The sequence below is a fragment of the Sphaerodactylus townsendi genome, linkage group LG07 (assembly GCF_021028975.2).
Source record: "Sphaerodactylus townsendi isolate TG3544 linkage group LG07, MPM_Stown_v2.3, whole genome shotgun sequence".
Lineage (NCBI taxonomy): Eukaryota > Metazoa > Chordata > Lepidosauria > Squamata > Sphaerodactylidae > Sphaerodactylus > Sphaerodactylus townsendi.
This window is the reverse complement of record NC_059431.1, coordinates 31,644,860-31,662,906: the sequence shown is the minus strand read 5'-3', so window position 1 is coordinate 31,662,906 and position 18,047 is coordinate 31,644,860. Positions and strand designations below refer to the sequence as shown.

At 43.3% G+C, this 18,047-nt stretch overlaps 2 protein-coding genes across 2 annotated transcripts in view; one reads left to right on the top strand and one right to left on the bottom strand.

Moving 5' to 3' along the window:
- The window catches only part of IPO11 (importin 11), a 100,120-nt gene extending 96,197 nt beyond the window's left edge, over positions 1-3,923 (bottom strand). Inside the window, exon 1 of the mRNA XM_048503974.1 lies at positions 3,806-3,923. The gene's annotated coding sequence lies outside the window, so the exon portion shown is untranslated. The remainder of the gene's footprint in view (positions 1-3,805) is intronic.
- A 1,311-nt stretch (positions 3,924-5,234) lies between these two features.
- On the top strand, positions 5,235-17,412 carry DIMT1 (DIM1 rRNA methyltransferase and ribosome maturation factor). The gene is made up of 12 exons (XM_048504660.1): positions 5,235-5,395; positions 7,220-7,293; positions 7,701-7,787; positions 9,489-9,550; positions 9,636-9,729; positions 9,829-9,878; positions 11,733-11,856; positions 11,960-12,052; positions 13,494-13,558; positions 14,622-14,685; positions 14,850-14,956; positions 16,890-17,412. Exons 1-12 carry the CDS (start codon positions 5,329-5,331, stop codon positions 16,930-16,932), a joined length of 930 nt encoding a protein of 309 aa, XP_048360617.1. The 5' UTR covers positions 5,235-5,328; the 3' UTR covers positions 16,933-17,412.
- Positions 17,413-18,047: the final 635 nt, after the last annotated feature.

Here is an 18,047-nt window from a genome sequence, read left to right as displayed (position 1 = left end):
ACGCCTTGAATTAGCTGAGCGTTGACGATCAGCTCGACTGGCTGCTCAGCATTTGTAAGTTACTAGCAGGACCAGCTCCCTGAAGCAACATTCCTGCAGCATTTCCACCCTCACGCTGATAAGAGACAGCTCACAGCCGTTGCGTTTTTTGCAGAAGGCAATTTGTCACCTTGACAGCTACTCTGCTTCAGTTCCATGGATTGCTCAGAAAAGCCTGCTTTCCTAACGACCCTTGGACTTTGTCCCCTGGACCTGTGTTTTGAATTTGTGTTTTGGATTATGACAACCTAGTGAACTGGTGAGCTTGCTTACTGGTTCTCAGACTGAACTCTAACCAGTGCCTTGTCAGGTGCCTTAAGAGACATTTCTGACCTGTGTTTAACCTGCAGTAAATACCTATCAGCTGCACCCTGTCTTCTGTCCATCCTTGACAGTCATCCCATAGATGCAGGCAAAATGTTAGGAGCTAAAACTACCAGATCACAGCCACACAGACCGAAAAACTCACACCAGAACTGATTCTGGCCAAGAAAGCCTTCAACAAAACAATATCCTTTCTGATGTATCAACAGACAGTTACTATTCCCCACAGCTGCAATGAGCTAGTCCTGAAATAACTAGTCTCACTCAAATGTATGCTAGTTGGTATTGTCAATACAGCTGGATTTGGACAAGGAGACCAACTACAATACATGCAATCCCTCTACAGCCAGAGCTAATGGAATGCTATGGCAATGTTCTCCACATGGGAATGGGCTTGTGTAGTTTCCCTATTGCTGCAGAGGCTGCAGATACAGAATAGTATCAAGGGTGGCAACCTCCCCCATACTTCCCCTGTCCCATTGCCCAGCAGCAGCCATTCCGCCTGACACCAGACTCTTTTCCAGTTTTCTTTAGTTTTCAGTTAGCAGTTGAGAATCATTATGTTATATATCTATACAGCTCCCTACAGTTACTTTTTTTAAAATGAAAGCTGAGTCTGTGACCCCTTTCATAAGTGGAAAAGTCAATTTATGTGATGAAAAGTGCTAGAGAGTTACTTTTTAAAAAACCTAGAAATTCAGGGAGTTTGCTAGATTGTTATACAACTGTAATAATAAACAGCCTATTGTTTAAAAAAAGTGGCAGGGGGAGATGGCTGCCCTGAAATTTCATTCTCAGGCATATGTGTGCACTTAGCTGACCTATGGTGACTCCAGAAGGTTTTCAAGGCAAAAGACATGCAGAGGTGGGTTGCCATCAGTTGCCTTTCCACAGCAACCCTGGATTTCCTTGGCAGTCTCCTAACCAGGGCTGACCCTGCTTAGCTTCCAAGATCCTGCTCACCTAGGCCATGCAAGTCATGGCTCTCGGGCATATGGGGGTCTGATACTGGTCTGGGACCAAATTGTATGAACACTGGTACTAAAGCCTTCCCCTCGCACCCTCTTATCAACCTCAAAGGGCCACAGGATAGCCATTGTTTGACCTGGTGGGGAAACTGTGTTTCCAAACAGGGCAAGCAGCAGCTCTGCAGGATGTTTCAGGTCAGGAAAATGGCACAGAAGTGGATTTTGCTCTTCCCAAACACCATGGTCCGAACACAAATCAGGCCCACACACATCTGAAAATTAAATTTCAGCATGGAATTCCTAGTATATGACCAGTTTGAGAAGACACATAATTAGGGTCTCAATGGCCCTTCCACACACCCAAAATAATGCATTTTCAAACCACTTTCACAACTGTTTGAAGGGGATTTTGCTATTCCGCACAGCTTCAAAGAGCACTGAAAGCAGTTTGAAAGTGCATTATTCTGCATGTGCGGAATGAGCCCATGACTCAATGAAAGGCTGATAAACAACAGAACTGGATGAGGCAATCTCTAGTATGTTTTTGTATCCATAGATGGATTATATCTTGAACGCATCGTAACAGCAAATTAATTTTTGAAGGGAAAAACTGTCATGTGGGTTATAAGTCAGCTAACTGTTAAGAGTAGGTACATTTTTCTCTCAGCACATAATCACATTTACCAAACTGGACAATCTTTCCCCAAAAAGCGTCTTCTACATGAAAAATGCAAAAAAAGAGGAATCATGCTAAAAGTGTTCTGACAACAGAAGGCCCTTGAAAATGACATACTAGTCTTAATGTCCTCTGCAGCAGAGAGAAATAAGGTTGGTTTAAACTTTTAGGAACTAACAGATAGCAATGCAAACACCAAAAAGCAAGTAGCAACCTACATGCTTCTTTTAGATTGAATGAAATAAAGGGAAATACATCATTTCATGTGCTTTAAGTGATGGAGCTGATGTGCAACTCAAGCCTCTAAATTGGAATATCCCAAAACTCTTTAAACAAAATGTATTGGAATATTCATACACAGAAGATATGACTCTTTTGCTGTATTAGCAATATCCCCTGTGTGGCTGTAAATGGCTCAAATCCAACTTCCGGGCTTTTGCATTTATCAGGAGACAAAATGCAATATGAATTGCAAAGAACAAGAAAAAGTTAAAAGGTTCCGGTTTTATCTCTGTTTTGAAAACAGTAGTTAAGAATATAGAACAAAAGATCTAGGGTGAGAAGACCTTTGTGGGATTGTACTTAGAACTTTTGTCAGGGTACAAATGGGAAGAAAATATTGATAGGGCTTAGGTTGGTGTAGTAGTGTGTCGTAGGAGATGCATACGTGTTTCAGGAACATGTGATTTTGTGTTGTGGTTGTTGGCACAGTTGAACAAAACTGTAAGTGGGAGGGAGTTGGTCAGTGTGACTGTCCAAGAACAAAAAAAAAGCTGGCTCCATGACAACTTTTTCCTCATGCCATATGGAAACACTAGAGAAAGACACGAATGCTCGTGTCAGTGTTATTTTTAAGGTCTAATGCAGTGGTGGCAAACCTTTTCAAGACCGAGTGCCCAAACTGACACCCCAAAACCCACTTATTTATTGCAAAGTGCCAGCATGGCAATTTAACCTGAATACTGAGGTTTTAGTTTAAAAAAAGGGTTGGCTCAGAGGCGTGCATTACTCAGGAGCAAGCTTGGTGATTGTTGGTGGCTTTGCTTTGAAGAAACCGTCAACTCTCCCAACGGATGAATCACAACCCTAGGAGGGTTTACTCAGAAGCAAGCCCCATTGCCAGCAACTGAGCTTACTCCCAGGTAAAGGATCACACTTTAGTTCTTCGCATGAACATCTGTGGGGTTTAACAGCACTTAACAGGGTTACCTACACTGCTTCCCCAAAATTAGATCTTAGATTTAATGCTAATGATTGAGCCCAGTGGCCCAGGCCAGCCCAGATGTGTGTGGTGGGTGGGGGGTGATTCTGTTTGTGCGTGCCCACAGAGAGGACTCTGAGTGCCACCTCTGGCACCCGTGCCATAGGTTCGCCACCGCTGGTCTAATGCATCCATACATTTACTTGCTTAGAAACACACAGGTACCAGAGGCAACTTATGGTTGCGTGTGTGATGAGAACATAAATCGGGGGTGGGGAACTCTGGGCTGATAAGCCACAAGACTGTGCCTGCCACGGCCACCCCACTCCTCACACCCAGCCTGGATCCGAATCACGCAACCCCCTCCAGTGTGACCAGCCACTTTTCACAAATCTCATCGGCACAACCACACACAGACCTCCATCTTTAAGCAGATGTCCAGTCTTTGCGACCCCTCCCCAAAGGAGGCGAAAGACCGACAGTTTATTCCCAGCTTGTTCAAAACAAAAGCAAAGACCGCTCGGTTGTTGCCACCCCTCCTCCCTCGGCCATCCCCGCGCTCGCTGCCCGGCTCTGCTTTCTCTCCCTGGCACTCACTGTTGAGGGTCGGAGCCTTTCCTCGCGCGGTGACCGTCTCTCGCGCACGCGCGCCACACTTATTCCGAAGCTCGCGCCACTAGTCGGGACGAGCGCACCCTGGCAGGGCAACGCGGCGCCATCGAGTGACGTCACCGCGACTCACTTTTGTCAACCTCCTATCCGACCCCCCTGGCCGCGATGCTTCAGAATGTTTTTGGTTGCCCTGGCAACGGGGGGGTGGTGGAAGGGGGAGAGTGAAGGTGGCCTGCTTTTTTTCTCCGGGCATCTCAAGCCTAAACGGGAGATGAAGCATGCCTCGCTGGAGAAAACTTCGGTGAAATACGAGTCTCTGTAAAGCCCACTGAGATCAATTGGTGTGTTTGTGTGTCTAACTGCTGATCTAATTTGTCAAAGCTTTACATTCATTCGAGTCCGTCGGGAAAGCTCACGTCGAAATAAATGACGTTAGTCTTTAAGGTACCCCTGGACTCTGATGTTCTGTTTCCCTAGAAGCCCTTGTACTGCCTCCGCATTCTCCCTGGCCACCCAGTTCGCAAGCAGCATTGGTGGAAAGCACCATGTGCTCGCCTTTAAGAACATAAGAACAAGCCTGCTGGATCAGACCAGAGCCCATCTAGTCCAGCACTCTGCTCCTCGCAGTGGCCTTTGGGAGCTCACATGCAGGATGTGAAATCAATGGCTTTCTACTGCTGCTGCTCCCGAGCAGCTGGTCTGCTGAGGTATTTGCAACCTCAGATCAAGGAGGATCAAGATTGGTAGCCAGCCGCCTTTACACTGGCACAGAGAGAGAAAAAAATAAGCGACTGGATTTATACCTTGCGTTTATCTCCTGTAAGGCGTCCCAAAGTGGCTAACAACTCCTCCTCTCCCACAACAGGCACCTTGTTTAGTGTGTGTGGCTGAGAGAGTTCCAGGTGAGCCCCCGGTCACCCAGCAGGAATATAGGAGTGGAGAAACAAATTTGGTCCAGAGTCCGCCGCGCAGGTGGAGAAGTAGCGAATCAAACCCGGCTCTCCAGATTAGATCGTTCTAAATTACATCTCGCTCAGCACTTTAAATGCAACAACTTTGAGTCAATGCAAATGATGATGTTTTCACAATACAAATGTCAAAAGAAAGGCGCCGCTTGGTGTCTTTGGGGTATTGTAGACAACAGCGGTTTTTCTTTTGAATCGGATGTTTAGTCTGCGCGTCCTTTCACCCTCTCCTCTGGGTCTATGGAGCTTCGACCCAGTTCCTGATGGCGAGTGCGCAGGCGACCATTCAATCCAGCAAGCCGCGCCTGTGTGACTACTTCCTACTGCGCAAGAGTTAGAATCACGAGGAAAAATGCATTTTTAAAGAAGTGCTTTATGGGAGTTGAAGTCGCAAAACATTTTCTCTGCATTGGATGCAATGGTAAAGGAAACTACACCTCCCGACCTCCCTCGGCAGCCAGTGATTTTTATCACCCCGGCTGCTTCTTCGCAGAGGATCTCTGGTTGTTCGGAAAACGTGTTTTTGGTCCACCGGTTATTATCATGCCGAAGGTGAAGACGAAACTCCAGTCGCGGCAGCAGCGCCGCGAAACGAAAGGATCAGGACCAGGTGGGTCTTTAATGTGTAGCGAGGGGAGATCACAGGGTGAGAACGGGTAGTCCCTGGCTCTGGCAAAAGTTGTGTAGCGCCATGCTGATGTGGAATCAGAAAACCAAGCACGACCCTTGTAACGCTTGTTATTAGGGTTAATCAAAATGGCACAAAACTGTGTGTAGGCTTTAGAAGCCCTGACTCCTTTCCGCCTTCCACCTTGTCCCAAGTTTGACCTGCATGAATTTTAGCCGCTGCCGCAGTTCTCAACCGTAGGTAAATCAAGAGGAAATCCTATAGCAGTGGTGCCGAACCTATGGCACGGGTGCCAGAGGTGGCACTCAGAGCTCTGTCTGTGGGCACACGCAAACAGAGTCCCCCCCCCCCCCCCATCTAGGGTGGTCTGGGCCGCTTGGTTCAATTATTAGCACTAAACCTAAGACCTAGTTTTGGGGAAGCAGTGTAGGTGCTGTTAAACCCCACTGATTTTCATGGGAAGAACTAAAGCGCAATCCTTTACCTGGGAGTAAGCTCGGTTGCTGGCAATGGGGCTTGCTTCTGAGTAAACCCTCCGAGGGTCGTGATTCACCCGTTGGAAGAGTTGCATGGTTGCTTCAAAGCAAAGCCACCGACTACCACCAATCTTACTCCCGAGTTACTCTCAGAGCCAACTGTTTTTTCTAAACTAAAACCTCAGTATTAAGGTTAAATTGCCATGTTGGCACTTTGTGATAAATAAGTGGGTTTTGGGTTGCAATTTGGGCACTCCGTCTCGAAAAGGTTCGCCATCACTGTCCTATAGTATCAGAGAAACAGATTTTTCCCCAGACGTATGAAGGCTTCAGCAGGTCGCACTAAGTCAAACTGAGGTCCCTCTTGAGTGATCTGATGGCTGAAAACTTCCATCACAGGAACACTATTAGCTTGAAATCTGGAGACCTGGGGTTTTGGGGGGTGTCAGCGGGGGTCTGCTGCTGCCACTTTTGATTGTTCAGTGCTTTCACATCTCAAACAATTTTTGTTTCTTTTTCTCAGTGCAATAGACTATCATAGGTGGGCCCCTTCCACACAGGCAGAATAATGCACTTTCAGTCTACTTTCAATGCACTTTGCACCTGGATTTTACTGTGCGGAATAACAAAATCTGCTTTTTGTAAAAGTGGATTGAAAGTGCACTATTCTGCATGTTTGGAAGGAGCCATAGTCTCTATGTAGCTGAAGCGATGCTCTTTCTAATCTCCCTTCAGCTCCTTTTGCCACCTTTCCCTGCTGCTCCACTTCCATCCCAGGCCATTACCTTAAGGAGTAGGTGTTACACCTTAAGACTCAGCAATGGGAAAAGTGCACCAGCTGAAGTCTTGCTGTTTGGTTCTTGTGATGAATTAGGAGAAGGGAATGGATGGAAGGAGAAGGTGGTAAACCTGGCTGCTAAAACATCTGATTCCATACAGCAGTCATTGCAGAGACAAATCACTCCATACTGAGTTATTGAGGGAAACACATCCCACAATGACAGGCTCCTGAAGATGCTAGTCATAGATGCAAGTGAAATGGTAGGAGCAAAACCTATTAGACCATGGTCATGCAGCCTGGAAAACCCACAATAACCATACGGCTGATTCTGAGAGCCTAACTAGGGCACATTAGGCAAGACTATCATCCCATGCTTAAAGAACTCATTGAAAAGCCACACATGATATTAGACAGTCTGATAGCCCAGTCCTGTACATGTCAATTTGGGAGAAAGTCTCCCTGATTTTAGTGGGATTTTTTTCTCAAGGAAGCATTTCATAAGTCTTAGGAATGTAGTTTTGTTATATTATGATTTTGTGTTTCCTCTAGGCATCCGGTTCAACACTGGACTTGGACAACATATTTTGAAAAATCCCCTCATTGTGAACAGCATTGTAGAAAAGGTATGAGATAATAACTTCAAAAATATTTATTCACTTAAAAGGGAGTAGAATGGTTTATATGCAACACACTGATTAGCTTTCGGCTAGTTAACACAAGATTTTGAGAGACAAAAATGTAGCAGATGGCAAATAAATGGAAAATATCATCCTTGCCTGTCTCATGAATACAAAGCTTAGTAATAAAAACATTATTTTGAAAGCACTTGTCACTTTAGCATTGGGGAGTTGCTGTGCTACATATAGAAAGTGAGGTGCCAGCTGTTGATTCTAATTTTCTTTCTGTTTGGGCATATTTCCTAGATTAATCCTTATCATAATTCCATTTTACCATAACCCCTAATGCTGCATAATAAATACATATATTGCATAGTATTTTATAGCATGAATTTGTATATGTTAATTTTTAGGCTGCATTGCGTCCAACAGATGTTGTTCTAGAAGTTGGTCCTGGCACTGGGAACATGACAGTGAAAATGTTAGAAAAAGTAAAAAAGGTGAATTTTTGCTTCTCTCTCTCTCTCTCTTCTGGGTCAGGTAGGGGGAGTTTACACTTTAAAGAATTAGGAAGAGAGTAAAATTACTGAAACAGTGGTTGACAAAATGGGAGGACAGGAGTACTGAGTGAAAGCATCCCTACTCCTTCTTCTCCATCCCTTCCCATAGTAGTGCTTCAGCTTGTTTCCGCATATCTTATACAAACTGGTCAAGGAATTTTAGAGACAAAAGCCTGGTTTCCAAATTCTGGTTGTGCTTCCACTTTAGATTGGACCCTCCTAGTTATGTGTCCCTCATGCTTTCTGACCATTCTTTATCTAAGTAGTTAGATTTAATCAACAACACATGCAATCAATTGGCATTTCCTGAGATGCTCTTTTAATGTCACAGGAAACATATGCCTACTGATTACTAAAGCAAAGAACTCTAGACATTGAGAGACAAAACCTTTGTGCATCACCAAGTAAAACCTGTTCCCATTAATCTCTTTGGTATCATCCCTGGTTTGGGGACCCTAGCCTCATATTTTTATAATCTAACCTCACCTCAGTTATGATCAACTTGTATGCTTACTAGATTAAATGCTCTCCCATCAGCAATCCTCTCAGAGAAATATGCAGAAACACCTCATCAAGAAAGACTAAGACACTGTGGAAACCTAAGCATTTAATCTCTCTCGCATGTTCTTTTGCATTGTGATTTTTATGCCGATCTAGGCTCCTCCTCATCTTTGATCTTGAGATGTTTCTCGCTACTCCTGCTTTTCCCCTCTTTTTGTTCCTTTCCCTCCTCCTCTATCCTTCCCCTAACCAAGAGCACTCTTTTGGGCATAGAATACTGAATCTGAGAGCTGAAGAATGCTGTTGTCAGTTTTGGTGTTTAATGAATTTTTGCAAAAGAGATGAAGAAGGATTTGACCACATCCAGCCCAGAGACTTAGCTAAGAAAATCCAGGCACAGCAGGAGTTTTCTGGCATACGTTGTTTTCTGAATCAGGAACAGCAGGCAGGGATTGAATGCACATCTAAATGTTCATGCTGTTGAAGACCGGGATATAATCATTCTGAATACTAAGTTAAGTGCAGTATAGTGACTTCATTAGAAAGAATAAACACTGCCTGTGGGCTTGCATACAAGCTAAGCATTCTGGCGAGAGCAATGCAGTGTAGCCAGTCTTTCTACGCCTATGGAGAAAGGTTAGTTGGGCTCAGTGAATACACAAATGAGGGCCTGCATTTCTCAGTACATTCTTCTTTTCCTCTCCTCCTCCCTGCACCAGCCAATTAAACTTCAGCAAGTCACCTCTTTTCAATTTAAAGGGTTGAGGGGAGGGGTGCATTTCTTTATGAAATGCTTCAAGGCCATTTCCTATACAACCACATGATTGCCCCTGCAATCCTTTACTAAGCAACAGACAGGATTGGACTACACAACTGTTCACTTTAGAGAATATGTTTCTGAGCCTAATCCCCCTTCTCCCAATTTAGGACACACAGGCTATCAATCTGACCTAACTGTAACCAATAAGCTTTTGTACAACCAACTTGAAGGCCATATGTATGTGAATTCTTATATAGCTATAAACCACCTTCTGAGTTTTTAAAAAGAAGAGCATGGCCTATAAGTGCTTCACATCTGCACTGACTTTAAATCACTTCACTGAACCATATACAAATTAATTATATGTTATTCTCTTTCAGGTCATTGCTTGTGAACTTGATGTAAAGCTGGTTGGTGAACTCCAGAAGAGAATCCAGGGCACGTAAGTGAAAAGAGCACCACTGTATTTTTTAGGGCATAAACTGTCCTGGAATTGAGTTCAGGAGATAATAGTATTTTTGTTCCAGACCTTTGGCCAGCAAGCTTGAAATAAAGATTGGAGATGTATTGAAATCTGATCTGCCCTTCTTTGATGCTTGTGTGGCTAACTTGCCTTATCAAGTAAGTTCAAAACAGTCCTATTGGAATGAAAAGTACATGCACCTTTTGTCTTGCACTAGTACATGCTCTGAGTAACCATTACACTTGTTCTTTTTTCAGATTTCTTCACCTTTTATTTTTAAGCTGTTGCTGCATCGGCCTTTCTTCAGGTACGAAGATGGCAATGTATAGTGTATTTTCATTTTACAAGTAGTTGCTAAATTGGAATATTGGCATTCAGCTAGAAAATAGATAGTATTTCAAGCTGAACATTTGCAATTAAAACCTCTTTCCTGGGAGTAACTGTTATTGAATAGCCTTTGCTAGGATTCTAAGTAGACCTGCTTAGGATTGCATTGTCAGTGCAAATACTTTGTGGGTGACTAACACATGCAAACCACTAATAGCATCCTCAAGCAGAGAGGCAAATTGAGTGACACCTGAAAAACACAGTAAATTGAGTATGTCTTTATCATGTGTCCATCACAAACAGATTTGAGTGTAATGCATGAATAAATTTAGAGGTGACGTTCAAAGTCCATTTAGAAGGATACTCTGTGGGGGTTCTGTGGAGCTTTTATTGTATTTCATGGTGCCTGCTACCTCTTAATATTCATCCACGTCTCTATTAAGTGGAGTGACTTTCAATGTTGATCCTTTTGCATAGAGTTGATCCTATTGCATTTTGCCTCTCCCATTCTGCATCTGCTGTAAACTGTAGAGTGTTGAGCCATGCAGAAATGTTGTGGTGGAGTCCCAAGCAGAGCAACACCCTTCTAAGCTCATTGATTTCAGTGGATTTAGAAGGGTGTAACTGCTTAGGATGGTGCTGTAAGGCGTTGGGTAAGTTTCCCATTATTTAGTTTAATCCGTTTTTTAAAAACCCAAAAGCCATTGTCACACTGTGGAAATGAATGTCTTAAATTAACTGTACTGTACCAGAAGATATACTCTTCTCTGTCTTAAATGAACCCTCGAGCAGTGTCACTGAGTTGAGCTTGAGAGTAGAAGTTAATCTTCTTGCTGTCCTAAGTCCCCCTCCCTTTCAGAGTAGATATAAGAGAAATTCAGCCTCCCAGGCCTACTAAATGGTGTGCTAGCTCATTTGGTGTCATCTTTGGTTCCTTCCCAGTCATGGGTTCAGACGTAGTTATTCTGCCAGGTGTTGGGAAACAAATAGTTTTACTGCTGCTTTTATTGTGGTTTTTCATTGGCCGTTTCCGCACGGCCGTAAGGGCGCCTCCACGCCAGCAGGAATTCCGCCGGCGTGGAGGCGGAGGCCGTTCGCATGCAGGCATGCGGACTGTCTCTGGAGAGGCCGGCAGGCGGCAGGCGGCTCCGCATGGAGCCGCCTCTTCCTTCTTTTGTTGTAGCCCTGTCTGGCCTCCTCCAGCCTCACGCGCTGCCCTCCGACCTCCAGGGGTCGGAGGACAGCGAGGGAGGAACTTAGGAGGCCAGCAGGACGGGGACACGAGAGGTACAGGGGAAAGGGAAGGGGGAACATATCTCGCTCGCAGGCGCTGTTCGCATCAAGGCCCGCCGGAAAGACGCTTTCCTCAACAACAACCCTTTAAACAACCCTGGGGGAGGGGGAGCGTTGCAGCAGCAGCTACCAGGTAACAGCGGCCTGGGGGCGGCGTTTTTACCGCCCCCAGGCCGTCGTTTTTGGCCCATGCGGAAAGGGCCTTTGTTTTTATTTCTTGTGTTTTAAATTTGTTTGTTGCTTTGGCCTTTTAAAAAATATTACTATTAGTGTCATGTATGATGCCATCCAGTCAGAAAAATCAGAAACCTTTCTTGAGCTAAACTACTCCTTCTCTGGCAGAAGAGACTCTTGAGTTGGAGTAAAGTTTCCAGCTTTGCTGAACACTGCGGGATACTACTTGCCAGCATCCATTAACTGCCTCTCATCTACATTTACACAATACAAATAACAATCCTTAGCCATTTGTCTTTTCTAGGTAAGTCCCTAATGTAAATGTGGTATGACTTAGTGTTTGTGTTCATTCTTTTTGAATTTCCAGGTGTGCAGTGCTTATGTTTCAGAAAGAATTTGCTGATCGTCTGATTGCCAGGCCAGGCTCTCCTCAGTATTGCAGGCTTTCTGTTAATACTCAGCTATTAGCCCGTGTTGATCATCTCATGAAAGTAAGTGGAACAGTGGATAGCTAAGATGGATATGTGGAAATCCAGATCGGAGGCTTGGGAGGAATTCAAATAATTCTTTATCTTAACTGTATCATGACAACAGGTTGGAAGGAATAACTTTAAGCCACCACCCAAAGTTGAATCGAGTGTTGTACGGATAGAACCAAAGAATCCACCACCCCCCATCAACTTCCAGGTGCGAGTCTTGCATATTGATATAAAATGTATGGAAACCACTGATACTGTTAGAGTGCATACTCACCTCCCATGTGTGAGACTGTTGTATATATTCTTCATATGATGAGTATAAATATATATAGCAATTGGGGCTGACCAGCACTTTATACCATCATAACATCAAGAATCAGGTACTGTTTATTAAGTTTTAAATGAGGGCTGGAAATTGTGCCTTCCTCAAGACCAGCGGTTCTCAACCTGTCGATCGCGACCCCTTTGGGGGTCGAATGGCCCTTTCACAGGGGTCGCCTAAGACCATCAGAAAACACATATTTCCGATGGTCTTAGGAACCGAGACGCAAATAATTTTATGGTTGGGGGTCACCACAACATGAGGAACTGTATTAAAGGGTCGCGGCATTAGGAAGGTTGAGAACCACTGCTCAAGACAGTACAGTAGTTTAGGGAATGGTCCAACAAGCAAAGTTAGCCTTTATTTTCTAAAAAAAATCAGGCTATGGAATAATGGCTTGGACTGTAGCTAAAATTTCCATGGAGGGTGTTATCTGCAATTCTCATTGTCCATGAGCAGCATTTTAGGGAGCATTTTGGAGTGCTGCATGGATGAGAGTGCTTACTCCATTGTGTCCATGAAAATTCTATGTGGAATCCAGTCTAATTTTTTTTTCTAAAATTCTAAAACTCCAGCCTGATTAAAGCCCTGAGGTTTGACAGTAAGCTCTTAACAGTTTGCATCATCGTGTAGGAGAGTCAACGTGTACTTTTCATTGGCTATACCTTTCATGGGTTTTATAAAAGTCCAACTGGACAGAAGAAATAGATATGGTCCTAAATCTGGGGCAAGTCACTGCTGACTGATGGCAATGCCATAGGGTTTTCAAGGCAAGAGACCTTCAGAGGTGGTTTGCCATTGCCTGTCTCTGCATCACAATCCTGGTATTCCTTGGAGATGCCCCATCCAAATATCTGCCGGAGCCAACTCTGCTTAACTTCTGAGATCTGACAAGATCAGGCTAGCTTGGGGATGTCCAAGTTAGGGGCAAATTTGGGGCATAAATGTGAGCAAAAGTATGTCTTGTTGGCTTTCAAGAATGGTGTCTGAAGCTGTGTTCCTGATTATTGGGGGTGGAAACTAAAAACTGAGCAGGGCTTTCCATGGAGTAGGATCTCCTATTAGCAGGGGAGTTCTTTGTCATCTGGGAGAAGAAGAAAACAAACACATGGATAAGTTTTGGGCTGAGGAAGCAACAGTTTAGGAAGAGCCTGAAGGGGAAAGGAGGAGCGATGAAACTGAAAGAGAAACAGAGAGGGAATGGACAGGAGACCCAGAATAACAGGTTGCATATGGGGATATTTGCTGGGAAGCAAGGGGCTGGATGAGGTAAATGCTTTACTTAACTTTTAGGAGTGCTTCTTACATTTATTTACATATATTTTAGGAGTGGGACGGTCTACTGAGAATAGTCTTTGTCAGGAAAAACAAAACTCTCTCAGCAGTTTTTAAGTAAGTCAGAGTTTCCTTACTTTTACCTTTTTCTGTAAGCTACGTTGTTTGTTATGCTGACTACCGCAGATGGGCTAAGGCGAGTGTAATTTCTTGGATATTTAAGGACCTGGGTGCATGTGCACACCACGGACCAAGTACTTTGTGAAGTTTTTGGGGAGATGGCTCCGATTCTTGTGATGAATTAGGAAAAGAGGATGGAAGAAGACAGTGAATCGGACTGGTGATCATCTAATTCTGCACACCAAGCATGGCTGAGACAAAGGGGTTGAGCCTCTGCCCAGAGATGCAAGTCAAACTAAGAAGCTATTGAGGTTTCTTACAAAATTATAGACTCGGGAGTAGTTGCAGATGCCTGGTTCCAGGCTGTTCTTGCATGACTGCTGCTGTCTAGCTGCTTTTCCATATCTTCAGTTCCTTTTGGAGTGAAGACAGAGAGCAAAGGCACTGTTCTTTTCCCAAAAGCAAATGAAGAATCTTGTTACATTGTTACCATCATCTCCTTTGTCTTTTAGATACTGTACTTAGCCAGTTCCCTCTGAATCGAGGACTTTCTTGCAGGAGAACTGGGATATAGTGTGTACAAATACGCAAGCCACTCTGGTTTGGCATGAGACATTCTAGTACTTTTGTACATACAGTGGTCCCATACTGTTTCCAAGGAAAGAGATGAACTGAGATGGCTGATCATTGCCTGCCTCTGTGTAGCAGCCCTGGACTTTGTTTGTGATCTGCCACCAAGTACTAATTGGAGCCAACCTTACTTAGCTTTGGAGATCTGATGGTATCAGGCTAGCATAGGCCATCTGAGTCAGGGCTATAACTGTTACTAATGATAGACAAAAGATTAGGCAATGAGTTGATTGGTGAACAGGATGGTGGTCTTATTTCCAGTGGATTTCTTTTCTTGCCTTTACAGTTTTGGCAGAGACGTCAAGTGGAACTCATTCAGATCACTTGAAGAATTCCACTTTTACACCTGTGTGCGGGGTGGGGGAAGAAGGTCTGTGTAGGTCTATGTTACATATAACCTTTGCTCTCTTTTTTGTTAATTTTACTTCAGCTCAAATGCTGTGAAGCGACTGCTGGAACAGAATTACCAAATTCACTGCTCACAGAATAACTTGGTAAACATTTTAAAGTTTCTCTTGGGAAGGGATAGTGGTGAAACAAATGTTTAAGGAAGCATCAGTGTTTTCCTGTTTTTAACATCGTACACCACATGAGTAAGGTGAGGTTTTTTGGTATGTTTGTTTTATTTTGTTTTCGCTTTTTTGCTTTATGCTGACAGGAAATTCCTAAAGATTTCAGTATTGGAAATCTAATACAATGCATCTTACACGACACTGGCTACTCAGAAAAACGTGCCCGGGTAATGGATATAGATGACTTCATCAGGTAAAAACAAGCATTTTTTTAAATGCTTGATTACTTTGGATGTATGTTAAAGAGAAGCTTAACTTCCAAAATCATGGAAGCAAAAACAGATGAGAACATTTGTGTGCTATAGCTGCAGCCGCTGTCCGTTGTTGGCTTTGGCCATATTCTTTGGTAGGATGCTCTGCCTAGGGCAGGGGACTTCAACCTGCAGCTCTCCAGATGTTCATGGACTACAATTCTCATCAGCCCCTGCCACCATGGCCATGGTGGCAGGGGCTGATGGGAATTGTAGTCCATGAACATCTGGAGAGCTGCAGGTTGAAGACCCCTGCCCTAGGGTATGTATAATGTTGGAGAGGGTAGTTTTGGTTGGTTCACATACAGCCCGTGTTTTAATTGTTGGCCCATAATATGCTCAGATGCAAAAATGTGTACACGAAGTTCCTGCAATATGTCCACTGGTTTTCTTCCACACCAAGTGGTACATGTGAATTTACATCCTTGGGTCCTGGAATTACATGCAGTGTGAGTTTGCAAAGGGACCTTTATATGCATCAATTCCTGTAGCTCAGTACTATCTACTCCAGCTGGTAGCTGCTCCTCCTAGTTCCAACCCTATAATATGTGAGAATTGATAAACCTGAGATTTATTTCCACGTATTGTTGCACACATGGAGGTGCTGTTAGCATAAGCATAAGCATTTTATTGTCATTGTGCACGCACAACGAAATTTACAATGATGTTATGAATTAGTGCATGATGATGTATGGAGTCCAGTCAAAAAATAGCTGTAAAGCTACCCAGGGCTCATCTGGGACAACTATGATTAGATACAGCTTTTAAGAGAGCTTTCAACTATTAATTTTTTGAATCTATAATTATTAGGGGCTGCATTCACACATTGTGGAATATTGCTATATGATATAGTACTTTCTTTTGCTGTAGGAATCATTGCTTCTGTATTGACTGCTTTACTGCAGCAATAACATGCTATCCAGTGATGTGTAGATGCAGCCAGGGTTTATTTGGAGAAAGATCTTGCACAATACGCTTTTCACAGAAAGCAAAATAGTTCTATTGATTTCATTAATGACTTGTGGACAGTACTCCAGAGGGAGAAAAGAGCTGTTGGGTTTGTTTGTTTTTCTGTATGCCTCTTCCCAACTAGCATCTGTAAGAGATGAGGTGGTACAGTGTCACCAGCACAATCATGATTACACTCTCTAGAAGGATCTGTACTTGGGCAGCTCTTGTGACTGTTGCCATGATGCAACAACATGATCAGAAGGAGACAGCACCTATGATTTACAGCAGTTCAGCATTGTTGTAGAGATACCTTGCTGAGGTATGTTACAGCTGGCGTTGTTCTAAAGGTGCAGCTCCATGATTGTTGGAAATGAATTACTCTTGCTGGGAAGTCTGTCAGAGGCATTACGTGCCTCTGCCCCCTCTCATGCTAGTCTTTATGCTGCTGGCTGTATATAGGATGCTGCCCAGCTTGTGCCAGCATTGCAGCCACTTAGATGGGCCCACAGAATTGGGTTGCACAGCATTCCATGCAGGAAAGGAGTCCCTTGCAGCCTGTAAACACACAAGACAAAATGGGAGTGGTTCCTTCCTTCTGTTCATGTTGACAAGAGCTTCCTAAGTAGCTTAAATTTTCTCAGTACCAACTTTTGCAAAACAGTATAGTTTAGTGAGGCTGACAGCTCTAGCCAATGACCCAGTACTGATGGTAGCTCTGCAGTGAGGCTGTACAGTAGGTGGTTTAAGGTTATCTGTTTGCAGTATTGAAAGCAAAGAGGAGCCATTTGGATTTTTTTTCAAAGAAAAATGCCTGTTTTCATACTCCAACACAGAAAGCTAAGAGATGAAAGTGACTGAGAGATACTTGAAGGGACAGCCCCCCCCCCCCCCCACCTTATCTTTAAAGCTGATTTTTTTCCCCAGACTTCTGCATGGCTTCAATGAACAAGGTATCCACTTCTCATAAAGGAAAGGAAAATTACTTTTGCTGGAATGAACTGATCTATGTATATAAATATGGTATTGGAATTTCACCCGTCTTGAATGTAAGCTAACCTGGGCTGGCATAGAATCATCAGCCAATGGAAGAGAAAATGGCCAGTTAGTGTGGAGAAGAATGTAACCACTAACCTTGGATGACAGACTTTTGTCATACTGCTTCCTGCTTCCAGCTAAAGCTAACACGTGGATTCTTAATACAGTTATGGAGGTCTTTAGCAGTGAACAAGAGTGCCAGCCCTGTTGCTTTCAAGCCCAATTCCCTTACCAAAGATTTCATGGATTTTCTCACTTAATGAGGCCTTCAGATTTTTTGTTAATCAGTATACATAGTCTATGTATTTCCTTTTGTGTATTATAATGAGAGAACTATATTATATGAGGTTTTCAAGCTGTATCTGGTTTTAAATAAAGATATAAAAAACCCCTTTCAGCATAAAACTTTAAACCTTGCCGAATCATTGTTTAAAATGTGCTCTGAAGATGCAGTTCAGGTACAAAGGCTGTTCATTGATTCTGTTTTGCACCAAAACATTGAAATATAACTAAATAGTTCATTGTCTAGGTTCCTTCTCCCTGTACCTTTGTGAAACCTTTTGTGTATATACTTGTTCTTAAATCCTATTGAAAGCAATGGAATAAATCAGTTGTGATCAACTTAAGAGTTAAGAACAAGAGTTACAAAGGCGGAGCCTTCTCTGTGTTGGATTTTTACAAGATTGCTATGATGTATAGTAATTAAGAAATTCTGTTTTTGCTGACACCAACCATAATTCACCAACCCTGAATATTCCATTGACCCTGACAGTTTGTGCTTCACGAAAGAAGCCATGGTATCTATTGAAAGACAGTTCAATACTGGATATCTTTCAAGTAACTTTAGAAAAAGTGTATGGGAATCTTTCTTATCTAAGTAATGGTGCAGGAAAGAAATTAACTGATTAATTAAACCTGCATGAGGGAAAGACTGAAGTTGTAGTTCAGATTGCTACTTCTAAAATTATAGAGGAATCACATATATAATATCAAATGAGAGGGCAAGATGCAACAGGTTATAAATCTCAGTCGTATATGCTACGTTCC